This window comes from Notothenia rossii (genome assembly GCF_949606895.1).
Source record: "Notothenia rossii genome assembly, chromosome: 8".
Lineage (NCBI taxonomy): Eukaryota > Metazoa > Chordata > Actinopteri > Perciformes > Nototheniidae > Notothenia > Notothenia rossii.
Genome location: NC_136906.1, coordinates 25,846,113 through 25,872,048, shown reverse-complemented (window position 1 = coordinate 25,872,048; position 25,936 = coordinate 25,846,113). Strand labels below are relative to the sequence as shown.

Sequence of the window (25,936 nt, the reverse complement as noted above, 5' to 3'; positions counted from 1 at the left end):
GAGAAGCAGGGAAATGAGTTTGAAGAGCAATGGGACGTCCTTTCCTCCGGAGCGTCACGTGAAGCGACGTTCGTTTGTGATGACGCAGCACAGCTGTTCGTCTGACAGCAGCTCTGTCCCCGTTATTTTCACAAACACCCCTGCCACACATTTACTGACACAAACATTTGTATCATCTGTTGTAGACCCCAATAAATAAAATCAAATAATAACTAATTCTCAAAAAAGATAAGCGCCATTCTTAAAATGTATAAACGAACAATAGTTTGATTAATATTGATTAGAGTGCACAATAGAAATAAAATAATTGAGAGAAGAAAAAGATATATATTATCTATCAAAACCCAGTTAGATTAACAATCATTGGATTGCACACTTTGTTTTTTTGTGTGGATATGTAGCACATTAATATTTTAATAGCACTTAATGACTGACTCAATGGAAAAAACGAAAAAAGCGATCATGAAAATGTTTCCAATAAATGAATAAAATGATTTTTGACCACTTTGTTGTTCAGATATATCACATATTTGTAACTAAATGATACATGAATTGAAACAAAACACAGTTTAAAGTGAGGAGTGACTCTCGTGAGTTTCATTTATTTTCTTCACTCCGCTGGTGTACTGCTCTCATGTCAAGAACAAGAAGCATGAGATCAGTGCATGCACTGCATCGTCCAATCAGTGAGCGATACACAGTAAGGGGGCGGGGCGAGTATCTGAGGATTTCATCGGAGGATGGACTGGTGGTTCCTCGATTATCGCTCCTCCATTATAGTGATGGGATTTATGGCTCTTTGAAGGGAGCCGGATCTTATGGCTCCGTTCCTTTCAAAGAGCCGTTCAAAAGAGCCGTTTTTTTGGCGGGGTTACTTGGTTTGTCTGTGAAATAATCACCAGGATAATGATTGACTGTATTGCCAGACCTAATGTCAATAATCTGCTTTGTAAACACGACACAAGGTGGCGCCATATCCATGTCATTCATGTCCGTGAATGTACTACTTTGAATTTACCCTCCGTATGTGTTAAGTAAATAAAGTTGCCTTGCCTTGAATGAAATTCACGCAACTCTTAATATAGATACTGTGTTTTTAAGTGGCGATGGAGATCATTTGTTGGCCCTGCTTTAAAGGATATTTTGCCTTTACAAATGGTGCGCTTTTTTGGTTGAAGTGCATCAAAATGCTGCTGCGTTTTCGCGTTTGGCTCATTTTCCATCCGAAAAACACGTCGTCTACCTGTCCTGTAGCCTACCACTTGTTATGACTTCTCTCTCTCGCGTATTCCGTTAAGACCCACCCCATCTCACTCCTCCTGCTGAAACCTACTAATCAGAGTAGGGGCGGGTCTTCACAGAATACGTTTGGGGAACAAAATCAAGCTTTTTAACAGGCGAGTGGATTTTGGCAGGCAGTGAGTGCGGACTAACAATTGAACGATAACAAGAACGGCTCTCACCAAGTACGACTCGGTTCCCCTCGTTCATACCAAAGAGCCGTTCAAAAGAATCGGCTCGTTCGCGACCGACACATCACTACTCCATTATCGCTCCTCGCTCCCCAATCCTCGGTCCTCCGGCAGAAATAAGAGCCATGGGACGGTACTCAAGATGGCGCAGACAAATCAACTTCCGGTGAGACCGAGGACCGAGGAACGAGGAAATGAAAATAGTCGACCTGAGACAGGGCCCCGGTTTCCTGCTGAAAAGGAAGTTCTTCAGTAAAGTTTTGCTAGCTTAACTTGACGTCCTCTTGTGAATGCTTAAGTTTCCCATGTCATATTAGCAAGGCCTTTCCAGTGTAAGATGATACCTGCCAAAGTTAAACAAAATAAACTGTTATTGCACCCAATCATTTTCAATGTTAACTTAGTTTGCCTAAAAACGATGATAACAATACCAGAACACATTTAATACACACAGAGCAGGACATATCTAATAGCAACTCAATTAATTAAAATACACATGACTACAACAAACAACATGTAGTAAAACATAAATAAAAGCACATGGAAGCAATTCTCTTTGGCAGTTAAAATCTAACACAAAAATAGTTGAAATACTTAAAAATGGTTCAGCTTTTTGAAAGCAAATAAACCTGCAAGATTCTTTCTGTTCTGAGATATTTGATTTGGCTTTGGATAAAAGTGTAATCTAAATAAAATGTAATTTAAAATAGTGGATGTAAAATAGATTTGAAAAAAGTCAGAGTTTGCAGCCCTGATCTCCATTCGGCAGATCTTTATAATGCTTTCCTTTTTTTTCAGACCAACCACAGCTGGCTCTCTCCGGGTGGGACAAGGACTTCCCTTCTGACCAGCACCAAGAAGAACACTGGAAGCAGGAGTGGAGCTTTGCACTGGACCAGGAGCCTCCACAAACTGAGAAAAGCCAAGAGGATGAGGAGCAGGAGGAGGAGGCGGAGGAGGAGGACACCATCAAGGTCATTTTCACTCCTCCGTGTGTGAATAATGAGCTGGACCAGGATAAAGCAGATCCTCTCCCGAGCACTTACACGGTGGAGGCGGAGACTGAAGTTGAAGGCAGAGCGTACTCCGGCTTTTCTGCGGTGGAGAAAGACAACAGCGGTGAGGAGTCCGGCTCCTTCAACTTGATGGAAGGTACGTGAATACACTCTTTGTTTTTTAGTGCATTTACATTCAAATACCGTAAAGTTGATCAATACAAGAAGATTAACTGAGAAGCAGTAGATTATTTGTCAGAAATTAATCTTATTTTAAGCCTGTCATATGCTAAAATTCCTTGTTAATTTTGGAACAAATTGCCTGAGGATATTACTCTTGCTAAATGAGTTCATACTTCTATAACCATTAAGTGAATCACTCTACGCACATTTAGGATCTGTATTATGTTATTAATTGCATTTTTGTTTATACCTTTTTTTTACGAGATATAAGCTCACATACATTGTTTTTATGTATTTATATCTTACTAGAAATAAACTCAGAAATACGTATTACTAGGGACTAAATACCGTGTATTGCTCAGAAAATGGCAGATTACTATTGTAAAAGAGAAGATCTATAAAGATTAGTCATTATGTATTATCTATCTTCTAGATACTGATACCTAGGGTTACAAAAAGTAGAATAATAGAATAATTCCTCCAGTTATCTATTATTCATCCTATCACATGTTAGTGGCGTGGACAGAAGTTGACATGAGAGATAATTAGTTTTCCTCTTTATATTATCCAACACCCGCAATCCAACACACATTTTTATTTTTTTCCTCAGACCTGCTACCAAGAATACAATTCAATCAAAATACCAGCTGCAGCCACCATTTTGTGTGTGATTGTGAGACAAACAGGGTTTTATCCATTTTTATATTCATTATTTTCTCAGACAACGTTAGTTGGGATGTAAATAAAAACTTTAATAAATAATGTATACACCTTTTTTACTGCTATTTCATCGAGTGTTAAAGATGTAATCTACAAAATAATAACTAACCAAGGTAACACCTGTCCACCTCATCACCTGAATTTCCTTATAGAGCACCATTGTGTTTTTTCAAACCAATCATCTCGCAGAGGAGCATGGCCAGCAGCAACTCATTAGTATTTAAAGCTACAGTCGTAGAATCATCACTTTTGAAACAGTGCTGAAACAGAGGGCTTTATGACATGTTACAATAGACGATCTGTTTGGTATTTCAAGCCAAACACTTCAGAAACATATTTTGTATATATCTGAGACCTTTTATATAGTTAAATCAAATTTGGAAAATAAAAGAATACATTTTTAAAGCTGTAGTAATATTTTGTTTGGCCACTTGGGGTCAGCATAATAAACCATAAACAAGATTAATAATCACTTGTTAGATATTCACTTTGTTGATGTAAAACAAAAGAAGTCAGGAAATCAAAAATGTTGTGACGCTGAAATCATGTTAGGACATATTTGTGGAATGCACTTGAAATGCTTCCTGTGTTTATTTGGACAGCAGAAGGAGGCTCACTCAGCCTGCCTCCGTTTTACAACCTCGGTTTCTTTAATTTCTACAAACTTTAGTTTAACTTTCAGTTAAACTGGACCACAGTAGCTCTTTTGGTGAGCAGATGTATAAGCACAATGAAAACCTGAGCTCATATAACTGGTTCTGGAAAATGTTGCCACATGCCAAACCAGTTTCCTATTCATTGTTTGTATGGAACTTATCTGCCCCGGACATGAGTGCCAAATCATCCTGTGTTAAAAGAGACCATGGAAAGTCCCTTAACTCCCGCGCCTACATCTGCAGATACCGCCTTAAATTCTCACGTCATTGGCAGGCACTGCTGTGTTGACCACACCCACAATGTAAAACACAAGTCAAATACAACTTTAAAAAAGTGTAAGAGGTGAAACGAAAGTGAAATTTAAATACACTTTTATGAAGTTTCCTCCCAAAGCTTGAAGGTGTTTATAAAAGGCAGAGTGAGCTCACAGCCTTCACTCTTGGTGGAACGAAGGGAAGGTACGTGAACACACTCTTTGTTTTTTAGTGCATTTACATGCAAATACAATAAAGTTGATCAATACAAGAAGATTAAATGAGAAGCAGTAGATTATTTGTCAGAAATTAATCTTATTTTAAGCCTGTCATATGCTACAATTCCTTGCTAATTTTGGAACAAATTGCCTGAGGATATTACTCTTGCTAAATGAGTTCATACTTCTATAACCATTAAGTGAATCACTCTACGCACATTTAGGATCAGTAAATTATGTTATTAATTGCATTTTTGTTTTTACCTTTTTTTTACTGGGTGTTGCATATGAGTTGTAGGCCTATTGTATGTAAAGCAATTTGTTAATATTGGTTTAAAAAAACAACTACTACTGTTTCATAAGGTAATATGTTTCATAGATTTCTATATGATCGGACTTTGTACTTTTTGTAAGAGAGGTGTTGCCCCATGGGTGATATTAGAAAGAATGCAATCACTTTTTTAGACTCTTCCAGGGCTACAAATGTGTTGTTTAATGATTTCTTCACGTCTTGCTTAGTTTCTGTTTTAAATCATTTTGCAATGATGTTTAGTTTTGCCATAATTATGGAATCCTTCTGAGGTCGCTAATATTCCTCTTTCCTGCAGTGATACTGACACCAACATGGACTGGGCTGAAGATGATTTTGATGTGCCGCCTGGAGTTGGCCGACTTGGGCTCTCTGCACCAGATGATAATAGAAAGTATGTCATGTACCATGGCACTACCAGGGCCATTGCTCAATCAATCCTGGCCACAGGTTTTCGCCAGTCTACAGGCGGGATGCTCGGCTGCGGCGTTTACCTCAGCAGAGACCTGCTGAAAGCTAGCCGTTATCCCATTGATCGCCCAGAGCAGGACAGGGCTGTCATTAAGTGTTTGGTCAACGTAGGGAAAGTGATCAAGATCGATCACCAAGACCATCCAAGGCAGAAGACCTGGCACGACTACGGCTTCGACACCGCCTGGGTGCCCCCCAAGTGTGGGATGGTGAAGAGCGGTTTGGAGGAGGATTGTGTCTGGGATCCTTCTCGAATTAAAATCCTTAAAATCATCGACCCCAAACCAGTCCCAACCTATGGTGCACGTGGCTACATGTGAGCCCTATGAGCTGTAACCCATTTATTTGTTATGTTTAAAACTTTTGATACAAAGTAAATGACTTTAGCATTTTGTAACTGTGTCATTGTTACATGGAAAAATAAATGGTTCATATTAAATCTGAGTTTGGTTTAGATTTATATTGACATATATGTGATTATACAAACATTTACCGGTAAGTTGTGCAAACCAAGAAAGATATTTGATGTTCTCATATACATTGGGTTTTTTATTTATGTCTTGCTAGCAATAAACTAGTAATATTTATTACTAGAGACTAAATACCGTGTCTTGTCTAGAAAATGGCAGATGGCTATTGTAAAAGAGAAGAGTGTGAAAATTAGTCATTATTATTATTTATTATCTTTCTTTCAGATACTGATACCAAATAGGGTTATAAAAACTAGAATAATAGAATAATTCCTCCAGTTATCTATTATTCATTCTATAACATGTTAATGGCGTGGACAGAAGTTGACCTGAGAGCAGGGGCGGATCTAGACAAATATTCATGGGGTGGCAAGAGGGTGGCAGGAGAATTTGAGGGGTGGCATCCCCTGGCAGAAGTATATTCTGATTTAATCGCAGTCATATCAATCAATGTTAACTTGGAAAGCCACAATATTGATATTTTAACTCAATAACATTAGGTGAGATTATTGTGGCACATCAGTAAAGCCTTAAATATAAATATATAAGGTGGCACACGTAATTTAATGAATTTTAACTGAATGAGTTGGTTTAACTCTTAGACCAGCAGGGGTACCAAATATGCAGACTGCTGCAATAAATACATTAATTAACTGTCTCATCAATGTGTGTCTTTATGAATATGATAATATTAACAATCATATTATTCCTATCAGCTGTCAATCACTGTTATGATTCACATCTTCAGTGTTATTATTAAATAAACTATATTTTTTGTTAATGATGAACGTTCCTCAAGATGCTTGCTCACCCTCCTTCAAATTTGAAAGACCAGTAATTACTATCATAATTCAAAAGAATCAAAGGAACAGTTCAGCGCCCCACAACTTCATTGCAAACAGTTACAACCTTGACTTTACATCAGAAAGAACAAACATTAAAGAAATGACTAACTGCATCAGTTAGGGTTAAAAAAAACGGTGTATTCAGCTAAAACATACATCGCTGCAGTTATTATCCAGTGGAATGCCCGTACCTACTGGCCTAGTTAAATCAAAGTGGTTACTTTTTTTTGGCTGGGCAGTGAAGTTTTACACACCGTCTTATTTGACTTTCTCAGGACTTGAAACTGTTTTTTGGGGGCAGACCCCCACAAAGACGAAACATATATTTACACATGTAAGGTCATCATCTTAACAGTTTATTATTCTCATCGACTCATCCGTGAGCAGAGCATCAAGTTGGCATGCCTATAACAGCTGAATGTGGCGATTACCATCTTGATCAGCAAAACGCCACACAAATTTAAAGCTATGGTGCGTTTTGATTCAATGCTGAGTACAGTCAAACTTGACAGGCTCTTCTTTGTCATAGTAGACCGCAAGCAGTTGCGGCGCCAGAGTATTTGTGTTGGGTAATCTATGGTAGGGCTAACCCATACAGTGGTGGGGCTCAAGTCAGTATTTGCAATGTAATAACATACAGGCTCCCCTTGACAGTGAAACGCCACGCGTGAGGTTTATATTATTTCCCTGTCTCAATCCAAATTGAACTGTATGAAATAAAAAGGCACATTTGTCTTGTAGTAAATAAAAATGGCGACCTGAATTCAATCCTGCAATTTCCCCACAGGTCAAAGAGTTGAAAACCCAACCCCTGCAGGGGGGTCTGGGGGATTCTCCCCCAGGAGATTTTTTTAAATACTAACATCAAATACACATTCTGGTGCTCTCTTAAGAAGAAAAATAAAGAAATATATATTACTACACGAGGTATTTAATAAAATGAATGTAATTTTAGTTTTTTGTTACTTTGTTCTGAAAGCTGAACCTGCTGCTCCTCACAGAGAGGAGAGGGAAGAGGCTGTGTGAATTACTTTACATTGTGGATAAGGGTGGATAGCCCCATTGTTCTGTGTGTCAAAATGAAAGACAGTCCACACACCTATCAATCATCAAACCGTAGGGTCTTATAGTTGTACCGATGTATATCGAGATGTACTACAGCAAAAGTATTCTCCGTCGGGACTTCCTGCAACAACACCACGCCGTTATCTTGATTCTGATTGTCCAGAAGACATTATCAAAGATGTTCTATTAAGAAGACGATCAGTACGTGACAAAAGTTTTCAAAACCGTTTCTAATCTTCGGTATTTCCAGACAAGTGGCTACTGAAATCAATCTTACTAACTGCTGTCTGTGCAATTTACTCCGCGCGAGTTGGCAGACTTTATTTTGCTTACTTTAACATCATTTTTCATGGTGGGGCTAAGCCATTTATTAGTATGGCTGTAGCCTACCCCAGCCATACCCTGACCGCAAATACCTCATTCCTTCTAGTGATGTGTCGGTCGCGAACGAGCCGATTCTTTTGAACGGCTCTTTGGTATGAACGAGGGGAACCGAGTCGTACTTGGTGAGAGCCGTTCTTGTTATCGTTCAATTGTTAGTCCGCACTCACTGCCTGCCAAAATCCACTCGCCTGTTAAAAAGCTTGATTTTGTTCCCCAAACGTATTCTGTGAAGACCCGCCCCTACTCTGATTAGTAGGTTTCAGCAGGAGGAGTGAGATGGGGTGGGTCTTAACGGAATACGCGAGAGAGAGAAGTCATAACAAGTGGTAGGCTACAGGACAGGTAGACGACGTGTTTTTCGGATGGAAAATGAGCCAAACGCGAAAACGCAGCAGCATTTTGATGAACTTCAACCAAAAAAGCGCACTATTTGTAAAGGCAAAATATCCTTTAAAGCAGGGTCAACAAATGATCTCCATCGCCACTTAAAAACACAGTATCTAATATTAAGAGTTGCGTGAATTTCATTCAAGGCAAGGCAACTTTATTTACTTAACACATACGGAGGGTAAATTCAAAGTAGTACATTCACGGACATGAATGACATGGATATGGCGCCACCTTGTGTCGTGTTTACAAAGCAGATTATTGACATTAGGTCTGGCAATACAGTCAATCATTATCCTGGTGATTATTTCACAGACAAACCAAGTAACCCCGCCAAAAAAACGGCTCTTTTGAACGGCTCTTTTGAACGGCTCTTTGAAAGGAACGGAGCCATAAGATCCGGCTCCCTTCAAAGAGGCATAAATCCCATCACTACTTCCTTCTGTCGACTTGTATCCGAAATGCTTCTCGTTTTGCGCTGTCCTCCCGTTCAAATGAAATCGCCGCCAATCATATTTCCAAGCTCGCGCCAGGGGGGGGGGGGGGGAGTTACAAGGCTCGCGTCTTGTGCTGCATTCACTTGCACTCGGACATTAGAGATTTTCTCTCATAAATGTCCGATGAGCCACAACTTTTCTTTCAAAACAAAGCTGCCAAATGGGGTGGCAGCTGGGGTGGCAAGGCATTTTTCTGAGGTGGCAGCTGCCACCCCATGCCACCCCGTAGAACCGCCACTGCCTGAGAGATATTTAGTTTTACTCTTTATATTAAATAGCGCATTTAAATCAGAATAACTCAGTGTGCATCCAGACCCGGTGAGGACACTATCTATACTGACTCAGCAATCACTGTAAGTTATATTCTTGTTTAAATAGACTTCTCTGTTTCATTTATTCTACTCTGTATAATTGTTCTGTAGTTATTGTAGCTAAAACTGCGATTTCTGAGAGATTCTAAATCTCAGATCTGCTCAACTCAACCTGTAAGACAGGTCTCAGTGGATCACGCGCCTCAACCCTGCATTAGGAACACTGTTCGCCCACCAGCTGAACAGAGTTAACTAATTAGAGGGGCGTGCCCCCACAGCTGTGAGAACTCAGCAATCAGGTGTCCATCTTAGGTGGCTCTTTCCTGGAGCGTCAGCCAGACGAAGACATTGGAGTCCTGTTGGAGTCACGAGGGAGGCAAAGAGGAGGCAAATCCTACTTTGATTGAGCTAAGTATCGCTGGTGTTTTCTTTTGTTTTATTCAATTCTCTTCGGTTTTCTAGCCCCTCATGCTATAATCATGTGTATTTTCTCCATTCCTGTTCATGTGTCCTCTCGCAATCATCACTGGCCCCGTGTATCTCCTAATCGATTTAACCGGCCTGCTCTTGTCTATCCCACATGCTCCACTGAGATTCAACATCTCGTTTCAGGGGGCCTGTGGAACTGCCAGTCAGCTGTTCCTAAGGCTGACTTCATTTCTGACTACGCTTCCCTGTAGTCTCTGGATTTCCTTGCTATCACGGAGACCTGGATTACTCCATCCAACACATCCACCCCAGCAGCTCTCTCCACAGCATATTCCTTCTCCCATACACCCAGACCCACTGGCAGAGGAGGTGGCACTGGTCTCCTGCTCTCTCCCAACTGGAGCTTTTCCCTCTTCAAGTTACCTAACTTCACTCCTTCCACCTTTGAATTCCATGCCGTCACAGTAACCCATCCTATACAATTAACCATTGTTGTTCTCTACCATCCACCAGGCGCCTTGGGGGACTTCTTGGAGGAGTTAGATAATCTCCTCTCACAAATCCCTGAAACTGGCCCTCCCGCTGTACTTCTCGGAGACTTCAACCTCCAGACAGAGACGATAGCTGAGCTGACATCTCTTTTAACCGCCTTTGCTTTCTCACTGTCTCCATCCCCACCAACTCATAACGCTGGCAATGTCCTTGATCTCATATTCTCAAGGAACTGCACTACTTCTAACCTCTCTGTAAACCCGCTCCACACATCCGATCACTTCTTCATTTCATTCTCTCTACCCCTTTCCAAACATAACAAACTAATCTCTTCTAATTCTGCACCTGTCCACCGCAACCTTCGTTCCCTCTCCCCCTCTACCTTTGCCTCATCGGTGCTCTCAGCCCTCCCTTCCTCTGATTCGTTCCATCTCCTGCCTCCAAACTCTGCTGCAGAAACCCTCCTCTCTACTCTCTCATCCTCTCTGGACTCTCTCTGTCCTCTCACATCTCTGCAGGCTCGTCAGTCCCTTCCTGCTCCCTGGCTAAATGACGCACTGTGAGCTAATAGAACCATCCTTCGGGCAGCAGAGCGGAAATGGTGGAAATCCAAACACCATGACGACCTCCTAACCTATCAGGCTCTCCTCTCCTCTTTCTCCGCTTCCATCTCTCAGGCAAAAAGCACTTTCTTTCAAGATAAGATCAAATCTTCCTATTCCAATCCCCAAAAACTATTTTCTATCTTCTCCACCCTCTTGCACCCCCCCAAAGCCCCTCCCCCCTCCTCCCTTCTGTCAAGCGACTTTTTAAACCACTTTCTGACTCACCTTTACTCACCGCTGGGTCACCAGACCCTCCTTTCACCCACACACTAACCTCCTTCTCCCCTCTCTCTCCAAGTGAGGTTCTTGCCCTCGTTACCTCTGCCCGTCCTACCACCTGTCCTCTGGACCCTATCCCCTCAAACCTCCTGATATTCTACCGTTTCTCACCCATTTCATCAACACTTCTCTAACTTCTGGTCACTTTCCAAACAGTCTCCAGGAGGCAAGAGTAAACCCTCTCCTAAAGAAACCCACTCTCAACCCGTCTGATGTTATAAACTACAGGCCTGTCTCTCTCCTCCTGTTCCTGTCTAAAACAATTGAACGCGCTGTCTTTAAACAACTCTCCTGTTATCTCCATCAGAACAACCTTCTGGATCCGCACCAGTCTGGTTTCAAGGCAGGTCACTCAACAGAAACTGCTCTCCTTGCTGTCTCGGAGGAACTGCACACGGCTAAAGCAGCCTCCCTCTCCTCTGTCATCATCCTTCTGGACCTGTCTGCTGCATTCGACACGGTGAACCATCAGATCCTCCTTCGCACTCTCCAAGAACTTGGAGTTTCAGGCTCTGCACTTTCCCTCCTCACCTCATACCTCAAAGACCGCACCTACGGGGTAACTTGGAGAGGGTCCGAGTCCGACCCTTGTCAATTAACTACAGGGGTCCCTCAGGGCTCTGTTCTTGGTCCCCTCCTCTTCTCCTTGTACACAAACTCTCTCGGGTCTGTCATTAGCCCGCATGGTTTTTCATACCACTGCTACGTTGACGACACCCAACTAATTCTGTCCTTTCCCCGCTCAGAGACCCAGGTCGTCGCACGCATCTCTGCTTGCCGAGCAGACATCTCTCGGTGGATGTCTGCTCATCACCTCAAGCTCAACCTTGACAAGACTGAACTGCTTTTCCTTCCGGGAAAATATTGTCCCACTCTTGACCTAACAATCAACATCGGCACCTCTGTTGTTTCCCCGACTCAGACTGCAAGGAATCTGGGTGTGACCCTAGATAACAAACTGTCCTTCACTGCAAACATTGCTGCTACAACCCGCTGCTGCAGATACACGCTTTACAACATCAGGAGGATACGTCCCCAGCTGACCCAGAAATCAGCGCAGGTTCTGGCCCAGGCTCTCGTCATCTCACGCCTAGACTACTGCAACTCCCTCCTGGCTGGTCTACCTGCATGTGCCATCCGACCTCTGCAGTTCGTCCAGAATGCAGCGGCTCGTCTGGTCTTCAACCTTCCAAAATTCTCCCACACCACGCCGCTCCTCCGCTCCCTTCACTGGCTTCCGGTAACTGCTAGAATCCACTTCAAGACACTGGTACTTGCGTACCATGCTGCGAATGGATCTGGCCCTTCCTACATCCAGGACATGGTTAAACCGTACACCCCAGGACGTGCACTCCGCTCTGCATCAGCCAAACAGCTCGCTGCACCCGCACTGCGAGGGGGACCCAAGTTCCCATCAGCAAAAACTTGTGGGTTTGCTATCCTGGCTCCAAAATGGTGGAATGAGCTCCCCATTGAAATCAGGACAGCAGAAAGCTTACACATCTTCCAGCGCAGACTGAAAACTCATCTCTTTAGACTCCACTTCGAGCGATTGAATTACTAACAAAGCACTTATATACTAATAAAGGGCTGGCTTATCTAAAGCCAGTTGAGTAGCACTTGAAATGTTTGGCTCTATGAAGCCTGATGTACTTATATGATTCTGTTTTCTTCAAGGTTGTATCTTCCTGGTCGAATGCACTTATTGTAAAAACCTGAGCTCATATAACTGTGGTTCTGGAGAATGTTGCCACATGCCAAACCAGTTTCCTATTCATTGTTTGTATGGAACTTATCTGCCCCGGACATGAGTGCCAAATCATCCTGGTTAAAAGAGACCATGGAAAGACCCTTAACTCCCGCACCTACATCTGCAGATACCGCCTTAAATTCTCACGTCATTGGCAGGCACTGCTGTGTTGACCACACCCACAATGTAAAACTCAATTAAAATCAAACTTTAAAAAAGTGTAAGAGGTGAAACAAAAGTGACATTTAAATACACTTTTATGAAGTTTCCTCCCAAAGCTTGAAGGTGATTATAAAAGGCAGAGTGAGCTCACAGCCTTCACTCTTGGTGGAACAAAGGGAAGGTACGTGAACACACTCTTAGTTTTTTAGTGCATTTACATTCAAATACCGTAAAGTTGATCAATACAAGAAGATTAACTGAGAAGCAGTAGATTATTTGTCAGAAATTAATCTTATTTTAAGCCTGCCATATGCTACAATTCCTTGTTAATTTTGGAACAAATTGCCTGAGGATATTACTCATGCTAAATGAGTTCATACTTCTATAACCATTAAGTGAATCACTCTACGCACATTTAGGATCTGTAAATTATGTTATTAATTGCATTTTTGTTTATACCTTTTTTTTACTGGGTGTTCCATATGAGTTGTAGGCCTATTGTATGTAAAGCAATTTGTTAATATTGGTTTAAAAAAACAACTACTACTGTGTCATAAGGTAATATGTTTCATAGATTTCTATATGATCGGACTTTGTACTTTCTGTAAGAGAGATGTTGCCCCATGGGTGATATTAGAAAGAATGCAATCACTTTTTTAGACTTTTCCAGGGCTTAAAATGTGTTGTTTAATGATTTCTTAACGTCTTGCGTAGTTTCTGTTTTAAATCATTTTGCAATGATGTTTAGTTTTGCCATAATTATGGAATCCTTCTGAGGTCGCTAATATTCCTCTTTCCTGCAGTGATACTGACACCAACATGGACTGGGCTGAAGATGATTTTGATGTGCCGCCTGGGGTTGGCCGACTTGGGCTCTCTGCACCAGATGATAATAGAAAGTATGTCATGTACCATGGCACTACCAGGGCCATTGCTCAATCAATCCTGGCCACAGGTTTTCGCCCTTCCCCAGACGGGATGCTCGGCCGTGGCGTCTACCTCAGCAGAGACCTGCTGAAAGCTAGCCGTTATCCCATTGATCCCCAAGTGCAGGACAGGGTCGTCGTTAAGGTTTTGGTCAACGTAGGGAAAGTGATCAAGATCGATCACCAAGACCATCCAAGGCAGAAGACCTGGCACGACTACGGCTTCGACACCGCCTGGGTGCCCCCCAAGTGTGGGATGGTGAAGAGCGGTTTGGAGGAGGATTGTGTCTGGGATCCTTCTCAAATTAAAATCCTTAAAATCATCGACCCCAAACCAGTCCCAACCTATGGTGCACGTGGCTACATGTGAGCCCTATGAGCTGTAACCCATTTATTTGTTATGTTTAAAACTTTTGATACAAAGTAAATGACTTTAGCATTTTGTAACTGTTTCACTGTTACATGGAAAAATAAATGGTTCATATTAAATCTGAGTTTGGTTTAGATTTATATTGACATATATGTGATTATACAAACATTTACCGGGAAATTGTGCAAACCTAGAAAGATATTTGATGTTCTCATATACATTGGGTTTTTTATTTATGTCTTGCTAGCAATAAACTAGTAATATTTATTACTAGGGACTAAATACCGTGTCTTGTCTAGAAAATGGCAGATGGCTATTGTAAAAGAGAAGAGTGTGAAAATTAGTCATTATTATTATTTATTATCTTTCTTCCAGATACTGATACCAAATAGGGTTATAAAAACTAGAATAATAGAATAATTCCTCCAGTTATCTATTATTCATTCTATAACATGTTAGTGGCGTGGACAGAAGTTAACCTGAGAGATATTTAGTTTTACTCTTTATATTAAATAGCGCATTTAAAATAAGAATAACTCAGTGTGCATCCGGACCCGGTGAGGACACTATCTATACTGACTCAGCAATCACTGTAAGTTATATTCTTGTTTAAATAGACTTCTCTGTTTCATTTATTCTACTCTGTATAATTGTTCTGTAGTTATTGTAGCTAAAACTGCGATTTCTGAGAGATTCTAAATCTCAGATCTGCTCAACTCAACCTGTAAGACAGGTCTCAGTGGGTCACGCGCCTCAACCCTGCATTAGGAACACTGTTCGCCCACCAGCTGAACAGAGTTAACTAATTAGAGGGGCGTGCCCCCACAGCTGTGAGAACTCAGCAATCAGGTGTCCATCTTAGGTGGCTCTTTCCTGGAGCGTCAGCCAGACGAAGACAGTGGAGTCCTGTTGGAGTAAAAAGACTGACAAAGACATTGGAGTCCTGTTGGAGTCACGAGGGAGGCAAAGAGGAGGCAAATCCTACTTTGATTGAGCTAAGTATCGCTGGTGTTTTCTTTTGTTTTATTCAATTCTACGAAACCTGATGTACTTATATGATTCTGTCTTCTTCAAGGTTGTATCTTCCTGGTTGAATGCACTTATTGTAAGTCGCTTTGGATAAAAGCGTCAGCTAAATGCAATGTAATGTAATATTATCCAACACCCGCAATCCAACACACATTTTTATTTTTTTCCTCAGACCTGCTACCAAGATATGGAAGCCCATTTCCACCACTTGAAAATAATAAAATCCCCATGAAAAGTCATAATTATGAGATAAAAAGTCGAAATAATGAGATAAAATGTCAAAATAATTAGATAAAAAGTCATAATTATGAGATAAAAAGTCGAAATTATGAGGTAAAAAGTCATAATTATGAGATAAAAAGTCGAAATTATGAGATAAAAAGTCGAAATAATGAGATAAAAAGTCATAATGAGATAAAAAGTCGAAATAATGAGATAAAAAGTCATAATTATGAGATAAAAAGTCGAAATAATGAGATAAAAAGTCGAAATAATGAGATAAAAAGTCATTATGAGATAAAAAGTCGAAATAATGAGATAAAAAGTCGAAATAATGAGATAAAAAGTCATTATGAGATAAAAAGTCGAAATAATGAGATAAAAAGTAATTATGAGATAAAAAGTCGAAATAATGAGATAAAAAGTCGAAATAATGAGATAAAAAGTCGAAATAATGAGATAAAAAGTCATTATGAGATAAAAAGTCGAAATAATGAGATAAAAAGTCGAAATAATGAGATAAAAAGTCATTATGAGATAAAAAGTTGAAATAATGAGATAAAAAGTCGAAATAATGAGATAAAAAGTCATTATGAGATAAAAAGTCGAAATAATGAGATAAAAAGTCATAATTATGAGATAAAAAGTCGAAATAATGAGATAAAAAGTCGAAATAATGAGATAAAAAGTCGAAATAATGAGATAAAAAGTCGAAATAATGAGATAAAAACTCATAATTAAGAGATAAGAAGTGCGCATGCGCTGCAGTGGCGCTGTCTTCAAAGGTCCCTTTATCACCTTGCTGCTCTCCACCATGCAAACGGTATCTAATCCTAAATAAGGTGTAACTACTCTGGTCTTGAAAGAACATTACAGTACGCATCGAACCGATGTCCACAATCACGTTTATTCTCTTCTTTGCACAATCATGAAACACCGTGAAAACGTGTTTGCCTAGTAGACCAGCAGTAGAATTACGTTATCACATCGTTGACACTTTTACCGCACACAAACACAATATAAACATCCGGGGCAAGAGGTCACATGACTTCCGGAAAGACAACTCTTATCATTTTTAGAAAATAAAACAAAATTCAACCATACATTAAACACTCTTCAAAAAGGACAAAACAATAATAAGGGACCTTTGAGCGTCAGCTACATAAGGTAACTATTACAGGTGACTTTTGTAAATGTTAGATGTTACATATAGCCTATATTGCAGCTAAACAACAATGCAGTTCATAGCTTTGACATTACCTGTTATGAACAATAATATTGCCTATAGTTTGTTTGATGTATGACCCTGAACGGACCGTTGTAAGGGGGCTGCAGGGGACCGCGGAGGGCGTCCTGGTGAATAAAAACGAAATCCGCCGAACGTAATCCGGGGGACACACCGGAAAGCTGGGTTGCTGTGTTGCCACGTGGGGACGGGCGCGAATGTCCCGGCGGTCTCCAGCAGGGAGGAGTGCTGCCCGGCCGCTGACCAGGGCACAGTGGCGGTGGGAATGAATTCCCCGGGGACCCGTAGCATCTGGCCATACACAAGCTCCGCCGACGAGGACTGCAGGTCTTCTTTGGGGGCACACCTGAGGCCGTGCATAACCCACGGGAGCTTATCCACCCAGTTGTCGTCGGTCAAGCCGGCACGCAGTGACGTCTTCATGGACCGGTGAAACCGCTCACACAATCCGTTAGCCTGGGGGTGATATGCGGCGGTGCGGTGCAGTTTGACCCCCAAACCCACAGCAACAGCATTCCACAGCTCCGAGGTGAACTGAGAACCGCGGTCAGAGGAGAGGTCAGACGGGGTCCCAAAGCGCGCCACCCACGTGCCGATAAAAACGCGGGCGACGTCGGAAGCTGACGTCGAGGCGAGGGGAACGGCCTAGGGCCAGCGGGTTGTCCTGTCCACCATCATAAACAGGTAGGTGAAACCGTGAGAGGGGGGAAGCTGACCCACGAAGTCGACATTGACATGGTCAAACCTCCTCTCAGGAACAGCAAAAAGTTCAAAAGGGGCGCTACTTTGGCGGTGGACTTTGGCCCGTTGACAGGTCATGCACAAGTCGACCCAGGACCTCACGTCCTTCTTAAGCCCCTGCCACACAAACTTCTGTGACAACAACTTCACGGATGGCTTCCTACCGGGGTGGGAAAGATTGTGAACCGCCTCAAAAACAGGTCGGCGCCAGCCCCCAGGAACCAGCGGTCGAGGCTGGCCCGTGGAGACGTCACACCACAGCTTTGCGCCAGAGTCACCGACCATGACCTCGTCCAGGCGTAATCCCGTGACCGAGGCCTTGAGGGTCTGGACCCCGTGGTCCGAGGCCTGGTCAGCGCCCATGCGGAGGTAATCGAGGCCCAGCTGCACAGCTCCGATGACCGCTCTGGAGAGGCAGTCCGCGACCACGATAGCCTTGCCAGCAATGTGTCGTATGTCCATGGTGTACTCGGAGATGTACGAAAGCTGGCGTTGCTGTCGAGCGGACCACGGCTCGGCCACCTTGGACATGCAGAAGGTCAGTGGCTTGTGATCCACGAACGCCGCAAACTCCTGGCCTTCCAGCAGGAAACGGAAGTGGCGAACCGCCAAATAGAGACCAAGGAGTTCTCTGTCGAAAGCGCTGTACTTGTGCTCCCTGGGAGTCAACTGGCGGCTGAAAAAGGCGAGCGGTTACCAGACTCCGTCCACCCATTGTTCATGCATCCCGCCCACTGCGTAGTCAGACGCGTCTGTGGTGATAGCGATGGGGGCCCTGTGTGACGGGTGAGCCAACATGGCGGCTTCGCTCAGGGCGGCTTTGGGGGCATTGAAAGCGACCTCCCTTTCAGCCGTCCAGTCTATGGCCTGGCCGGGGGACTTGTCCTTGAGGGCCTTGTACAGCGGGCGCATGGTGTGGGCCGCCCGGCATATGAACCGGTGATAAAACGTCACCATCCTGAGGAACTCTCGGAGCGCCCGAGCTGTAGGTGGTCGTGGAAAGGCTGACACGGCCTCCACTTTCGACGGGAGGGGGGCGGCCCCATCCTTGCTGATGAGGTGCCCGAGGAAATGGATGGAGGACAACCCGAACTGACACTTCGCCGGGTTGATAATCATGCCGTGTTGGTTGAGCCTTGCGAAAAGGACCCGGAGATGTGCCTGGTGCTCTTCGGAGGAGGAGCTGGCGACCAGGATGTCGTCTAAATAGACGAAGATGAATGGCATGTTTCTGAGCGCTGAATCCATCAGCCGCTGAAAGGACCGAGCTGCGTTCTTAAGTCCAAACGGCATACGCAGGAACTCGAAAAGCCCAAACGGCGTAATTACTGGCTTAGTGTACAAAGAAGTCCTGGATGTGAGGGACCGGGTAGCGGGCTGGCGTACTGGCGTCGTTAAGGCGGCGGTAGTCACCACACAGTCGCCAGCCACCGGCTGATTTAGGGACCATCTGAAGTGGCGAAGCCCAAGGGCTGTCTGAGCGGCGGATGATTCCCAGACGCTCCATGTTGACGAACTCCGACTTGGCGACTGCCAGCATGTCAGGGTTGAGCCGCCGGGCCCTAGCGTAGACAGGGGGGCCTTCAGTGTCAATGTGGTGCTCTACCCCGTGTTTGGTAGTGGCAGCGGAAAAGGAGGGCTGCGTCAAGTCGGGAAACTCACTGAAAGGTGCTGGAACTTGTCGTCCTGTGAGAGTGAGCTGGAGAGCCCGCTGAATGAGGCCTCGCCACGGGTACACGTGAACGAGGCAAACGTCAGCGCGTCCACCAGGCGGCTGTTCTTGACGTCCACCAGCAGCCCATGAGTGCACAGGAAGTCTGCGCTGAGGAGGGCGAAGGAGATGTCTGACCTGCTGAAGAAAATGTATGACAACGCCGAGATGCAGTCTAAAGAACTACGACGTGAAATAAGCCAACTGAGGGACGAGCTGAGATCCGCCGTTGACCGCGTCAGCAGCCGCACCAAGTCTTTGGAGGACCGGGTCGAGAGCCTGGATACTGCCGCTAATGATCACTCGGACCTCATTACCACTCTCGAACGAGACGTGCAGCAGCTAAAAAAGGACATGAAAATCTTCTCTGACAGGAGTGAGGACCAGGAGGCGCGGTCTAGGAGGTGCAGCCTCCGCATCACTGGGATACAAGAAAAACGGGAGGCAGGGAAGAACCCAACTGACTTTGTAGCTAAACTACTCCAGGAATCGCTGTGCTTAGAAAAAGAGTCATTACTAGACAGCTGCCATCGCACACCTACGGGATCGGCCCCAGGAGGACCAGCCTTTGTGGTGAGATGTCACTATTACCGGGAGAAGAAAGCGACCCTCCTCAAGGCAGCCACGGCCACAGATCCGACAATGTCACACGGAGACAGGATCAGAGTATTCCCCGACTACACCCAAGCAGTCGTGAAGCAGAGAGCCGCCTTCAGGGACGTGAAAGGCATGCTAAGAGGCTGTGATGGTGTCAAGTACGGACTTTGGTATCCCTCAGTTTTGCGGATCACAACGGCCGATGGAGAGCGACACAGTTTCACGGACCCGGGGGAGGCGAAGGACTTTGTTTTGAGGAACGTGTATGGAGCTAATTTCCCTCCATAACTCCACAAACAAACTAAACAGGTTTTACAAATGCCTCATGATTCACTAACAAACACAATGTGGTTTGCAAATACAAAACACCATCTACAAACTAATGCATTTAGTTTTGCAAAGAAAAAACGTATCTATCAAACAAACACATAACATATTTCTAATAAATTATGTTTCAGAGACAAATTCAGCACAGGTTTTACAAGTACACTACAACACTTTTTTTTACAAGTACAAAACTTGTTTTTACAACTACAAAACTTTTTCTTCTCACGGCGGAATATTGACTTTTGGCAGTAATATTCCGGCTGGAACATGCTCCACGGCAGCAGGGGGCACTACTGAGTCCATTGGGGAAGGCGGGAGCCTCCCGCCGGGAGGTTGAGCAGAGCATGGAACAGCCCTTGCCGACCTGATGACAGCGGTGTTTCTAGCGATCCAGCAATCTGGGTCAGTGTTATAGTCAGGGGCGTAGCTGGGGGGGGGGAGGTTAGGATGATTCCAAGGGCCCAGCACTGGGGGGGGGGCCCAGAGAACACTATTATTATCTTTTTATTAATATGGTTTTATTATTATCCTAAAGTAAGTTAATGTAAATGACTCAAAAGTATAATTGCCTGTATTAAAAAAAAACGTCCCAAAAGAAACAAACAGGTGCTTGTTACTCTGTTTGACAGAATGAGCACCCCTCCCTTCATTCATTGCATGGTATGGGCGCCTGAGCAATGGAGCAAGCGGAGCAGGTGCATCCCCACAATTGACCTTGGGGGAGCAAATTTGTGCTTTTGCACCCCCACTTTTTGATAATATGAAAAATATGACATTTCCCCCCCAATATATCACTGTAAACATAAGTGTGTAATTTCAATCGAATTAATAATACGCAATGAAAGAACTTGTGCTGATTATAGACACTTAATAGCGAGTTTTTAAGTTTCCAAAGATTGTGACCCCCCCACGCATTTCGCTCACAATGGTTTGATCAACTGCCTCCCACCCACAGCAGTCCTGATGCAGGTAGGCTGAGTGTAAATCACCGCGAACAGTCTGTCATTGGTGGCAGACCTTTTCAGTAAGTTGTTCAAACAAAGAATATGTTAGACATGTCTTTACTTCTACCACTCAATACAATAAAACACATTTATAATCATCACCTTCTCTTCATTTTCGCTGCATTGAATTACAGCTCACTCGTTATGTTAGCTAGCGGTTAGCTGACGTTTGCTAGCTAGCTAGTAACATCAACCAGTGTGTGTGTTTGACTAGCTAGCTACCTGGTAGATCGAAGCCCATTAGAGTTTGAGTTTATTAGGATCCCCATTAGCTGTTGCATGACAACAACTAGTCTTCCTGGGGTCCACACAAAACATAAAACATTGCATTCGACAAGACTTTTACAGAACAGTAAATACAAAATAAAAAACTTTTCCGAAGTCCATTTTCCTTCAAGCATTGACTTTCATATTTTCCATCATATACCACTTATTTTCTGATTTCATTTCATTGGAAAGAAAATAATGATAATAAAATAAGAATAAAGTACTTATATCTATCTGCATTTACAGATGCCAGCCTTCAATTCTCTTAAGGTACAACTACCTGAAATGAAAATAAAAGAAGAATGAATTATAGAATGATAGAAGATAATATGATAGAAGCCCATCTCCTACTGTAACTAACCTGCACACTGTGTGTGTGTGTGTGTGTGTGTGTGTGTGTGTGTGTGTGTGTGTGTGTGTGTGTGTGTGTGTGTGTGTGTGTGTGTGTGTGTGTGTGTGTGTGTGTGTGTGTGTGTGTGTGTGTGTGTGTGTGTGTGTGTGTGTGTGTGTGTGTAGCCAGCCAGCCAACCAGGTAGAACATGGCAGAAAAAATAAAAAATCATGTATTCAACCCAGTTCAGTGTATTCATACGTGTATTGCTCTCCTGTGTAGAATGATGTGGTGGTGACAGTGCAGACTCAGGGAGGAGGCAGAGAAGGAGAGAAAGAGACACAAGAGTTACAGGTAATGGAAATATCAGTCAGCTTAAAGTGTAGGATAACATAACAAATTAAGACACAAATACTTGGATAATATATTCCCCCCTCTCTCCCTTTCTTTACAGAGTAGCATAAAGATTGTGTATTCAAACCAGTTCAGTGTACTCATAAGTGTATTGCTCTCCTTAATGTAGAATGATGTGGTGACTGTGCAGACTCAGGGAGGAGGCAGAGGAAGTGAGAAAGAGACCTAGGATAACATCCCTAGTCAAAAAATGCTATAGGAATCTCTATACGTTTTTGGAACCCTATAGGAATCCTTTAGGATCCCATAGGATTTTGAGACAGTTCTGTGCTCTATATTGCAGGAAATTGCACGTACAGGTGTTCATTAAATTAAAACAATTCTGCCATGGAGGTGGTCGTGCCTGACCCACTCCAAACCACCCCTTGCCTGCCAGTTACTAATCTTGCACCCCCACTTTCAACTATAACTAGGCGGCACAGCAGTGCACCAGCAGCTTGCAGCTTGAACAGACTGACAGGAAAATGTCCTCTACAGCTCATGAATCAGGAGCTCAGAAACGAAAGAAAAAACGTCAGCAAGAGGAAAATAATAAAAGAGGTCGACAGATAGTCACCAAGTATTTTCACAAGAAAGGTATTTATTCACAGAACTTGTTTTGAAGCCCATAACAGCTTAGCCAACATTTTGTGGCTGACGTTAGCTACCTGTTGCTATCAAAAATTAGATGAGTGTCGATGAGCCCAGTGAATTTGTATCCAGCAGCTATGCCCTTTTGCTATGGCTAGCTAACCTAACCTGTATAATGTTACATGCTAATCACATCTGCTCTAATGCACAGATGCGGCTTCAGGATCAGTACCCCTTCCCTCAGGCCGGTTCCCAGTTGAAGGAGAGGGAGGTAAAGCAGCAGGGCTTGGGGTTAACAAACAGATTTTAAATATGCTTACCATGCATTGAATACAACTTTAGGTAATATACACATTTAGTTACTCTAGTTCTTCCAGTAATTGCAATACCATTGACCACTGGCACATTAAATTGAGGTTGTTACAGTAGCTATAGCTAGATTTGAGCAATTGAAAAATATCTATACAAATGATTATTATTATTATTATTATTATTATTATTATTATTATTATTATAACAATTAAGAGATAGCTCGAGCTGTACTGTGTTATTACTATTATAGGGCATTTTATAAATTATGTACACTATGGATACTCTAGAGCCAGGGCCTTCGAGCAAGGCAGCCAACGAGGAGAGCAGAGGTGAAGAGGCAGAGGTACCAGTACAAGAAGAGGTCGAGGACCATGAAAGCAGCACAGATGAGGAGGAAGCAGCTATGGACAGTCAATGTCAGGGACAAAGTGAGGCTCCGACACAGGATGCCACAGATACTGAGCCACCTGTAGTGGTGTCTGAGGTAGAAGATCTGCTATCACTTGACCCAGGGTTGTTCCCAGCTAGGATGAGTGACAAGGACAGGGCAACTATTGTAAAGAAATTAGCAATGCGAGAAACAGATCAAGAAATTCCACATGATTCAAAGGGAAAGAGATTTCCAGATTACTTGAAATACACCAAAGCAGATAAGGGTAGGGGAAAAGTGAAAAGGGACTGGTTGATTCACAGTGAAAGTGCAAATGCACTGTTCTGCATACCATGTGTTCTTTTCTCCAAGGAGCAAAAAATACCCTCTCTTAGTGCTTTGAGTAGTGACCAGGGATACAAGATGTGTGACGTCGAGTGGCGTCGCATGTATGATAAATTCCCAAGCCATGAAACAAGTAGGAATCACAGGGACTGTTATTTGCGATGGAAACACCTACAGTGTTCGGTTATGACTGCATGTGGCGTTGATCATCAGTTGCAGAGAGAGCTACAGTCTGAAATTGAGAAAAACAAAGCTATCTTGCAGAGACTCCTTGATGTCACTCTGCACTTGGCAACGAGGAATTTAGCTTTCCGAGGTAAAACGCATGCTTTGGGCGATGTCCACAATGGAAATTTTGTAGGTACGCTAGAACTTTTGTCACGATATGATCCACTCTTGAAAGACCACTTAGACAAAATCAGGACATCCAAAAAAGGAAGCCAGCTAACTCATTATCTGAGCCCAGACATCCAGAACGAGTTTATTGAATTGTGTGGGGGAAAGGTTTTAAAAACCATTCTGACGGAAAGGGAGGATGCCATATACTATGGAATCATTTGTGATGCAACGCCTGACATTTCCCACACCGAGCAAAATGTTGTGCTCATAAGATATGTACATTATAATGAAGACACAGGCGAATGGGAGATCACTGAAAGATTTATTGAATTCAAAGATTTCAACGGAAAAACAGGATGTGAAATAGCAGGCATGATGGAGAGTGTGCTTCTGGATCTAGGGATAGACATTAGTGATTGCAGGGGGCAAGGGTATGATAATGGGGCGAATATGTCAGGGAAAATCAAGGGAGTCCAAGCACAAATACTGAAAAAGAATAATCTTGCTACTTTCTCACCTTGTGCCTCCCACACGTTGAATCTGGTAGGCGTGCATGCTGCAGAATCGAGCCCTGAAGTATCCAACTTTTTTGGTTACATTAACCGCCTCTACACATTTGTAAGTGCCAGTCCATCTCGTTGGTCTATATACAAAAAGAAAACAGGTTGCTCTGTACATAGGCTATCTGACACTCGCTGGAGTGCGAGAATTGATGCTGTGAAACCTGTAGCAAAGCACCTACCTTGTGTCATTGAAGCCCTTGCTACCATACTGAGCTCATGCAGTCTCACAGGTGAGGCCAGATCTGAAGCTGTTGGTCTGAGGAACTACCTCATGTCATTTGATGCCATTGTCCTTCTCACCATTTGGGTGAAAGTATTGCAATCTATTGATGACAGAAATGTGATACTCCAGTCAGGGAAAATCTCAATAGAGGTGGAGGCAGGTAATGTTGCTGCACTAAGAGATGAGATGCAGACTCTCAGAAATGGATGGGATGCTATTCTGTCTGAGGCATCAATGGTAGCTAAGGAAATGGAGGTTCCACCTCATTTCAAAAAAGAACTTTGCCGTGAGAGGAGGAGGAAGAGGTTTCATGATGAAACTGCTGAAGGAACAGGTCAGGAGGATAGGCCAGAAACAACATTCCGTAACACTGTGTTTCTCACTGCCATGGACCAGATCATAAGTGACTTGGACACTCGGTTCCAAACAACAGCAAATATTGTTGAAGAATTTGCTGCAATACTTAAAATTGGGAAGTTGAGTGACAGTGTCATGGCTTCTGTGTGTCAGCCACTGAGGGAGAAATACTCACAGGATCTCACAGATCAGTTTGAGAGTGAGATAAGGCATCTCAATAAAATATTTTCTGCCACTTTCCCCCCTGATTGTAGCTCTCTTGATCTACTGAATGCAATATACAAGATGGAACTCCAGAGCATTTTTGGAGACGTTTGCATTGCCCTCAGAATTTTCTTGACGCTCCCAGTTACCGTAGCTGGTGGTGAAAGATCATTTAGTAAGTTGAAACTTATCAAGAGCTATTTAAGATCTACCATGTCGCAAGAGAGGTTGAACAGCCTTGCAATGTTATCGATTGAAAGCAAGCTGGCTCTGTCACTTGATTTCAAAGAGCTCGTAAAAGATTTTGCCACCAAGAAGGTCCGGCGATTGGCGTTCGGGATTTAGGAATAAAAATCCAGTCTATGACAGGATTGTGGGATGTTTCCCTATAGTAAGCTGACAGGCTACAGCCCACATTGTGAACAATTACTATCTGATGCATAGTCCTCTCGCACTACATTTTTCATTGTTTGCTGTAAGTGTGTTCATGTCCTGAGAATTTATTGTTTTATAAT

At 43.1% G+C, this 25,936-nt stretch overlaps 2 protein-coding genes across 3 annotated transcripts in view; both read left to right on the top strand.

Moving 5' to 3' along the window:
• The window catches only part of LOC307015501 (uncharacterized protein), a 42,977-nt gene that overhangs the window by 2,734 nt on the left and 14,307 nt on the right, over positions 1-25,936 (top strand). Inside the window, exons 1-2 of one of the 2 annotated variants that reach the window (XM_079644152.1) lie at positions 12,983-13,137; positions 13,760-14,371. In XM_079644152.1, coding sequence (XP_079500278.1) covers positions 13,776-14,252 — 477 coding nt within the window. In that variant the 5' untranslated portion in view covers positions 12,983-13,137; positions 13,760-13,775 and the 3' untranslated portion in view covers positions 14,253-14,371. Of the gene's footprint in view, positions 1-2,270; positions 2,625-12,982; positions 13,138-13,759; positions 14,372-25,936 lie in introns of those variants that run through there. The other variant, XM_079644151.1, reaches the window with a different exon arrangement.
• Positions 4,328-5,719, top strand: LOC307015502 (uncharacterized protein). Its single transcript, XM_079644153.1, has 2 exons — positions 4,328-4,485; positions 5,108-5,719. The coding sequence occupies exon 2, from the start codon at positions 5,124-5,126 to the stop codon at positions 5,598-5,600; it is 477 nt and encodes a 158-aa protein (XP_079500279.1). The 5' UTR covers positions 4,328-4,485; positions 5,108-5,123; the 3' UTR covers positions 5,601-5,719.

Coding starts and splice junctions, on each gene's coding strand:
- LOC307015502 (XM_079644153.1), top strand. CDS start 5,124: ATGGACTGGGCTGAAGATGATTTTGATGTGCCGCCTGGAGTTGGCCGA.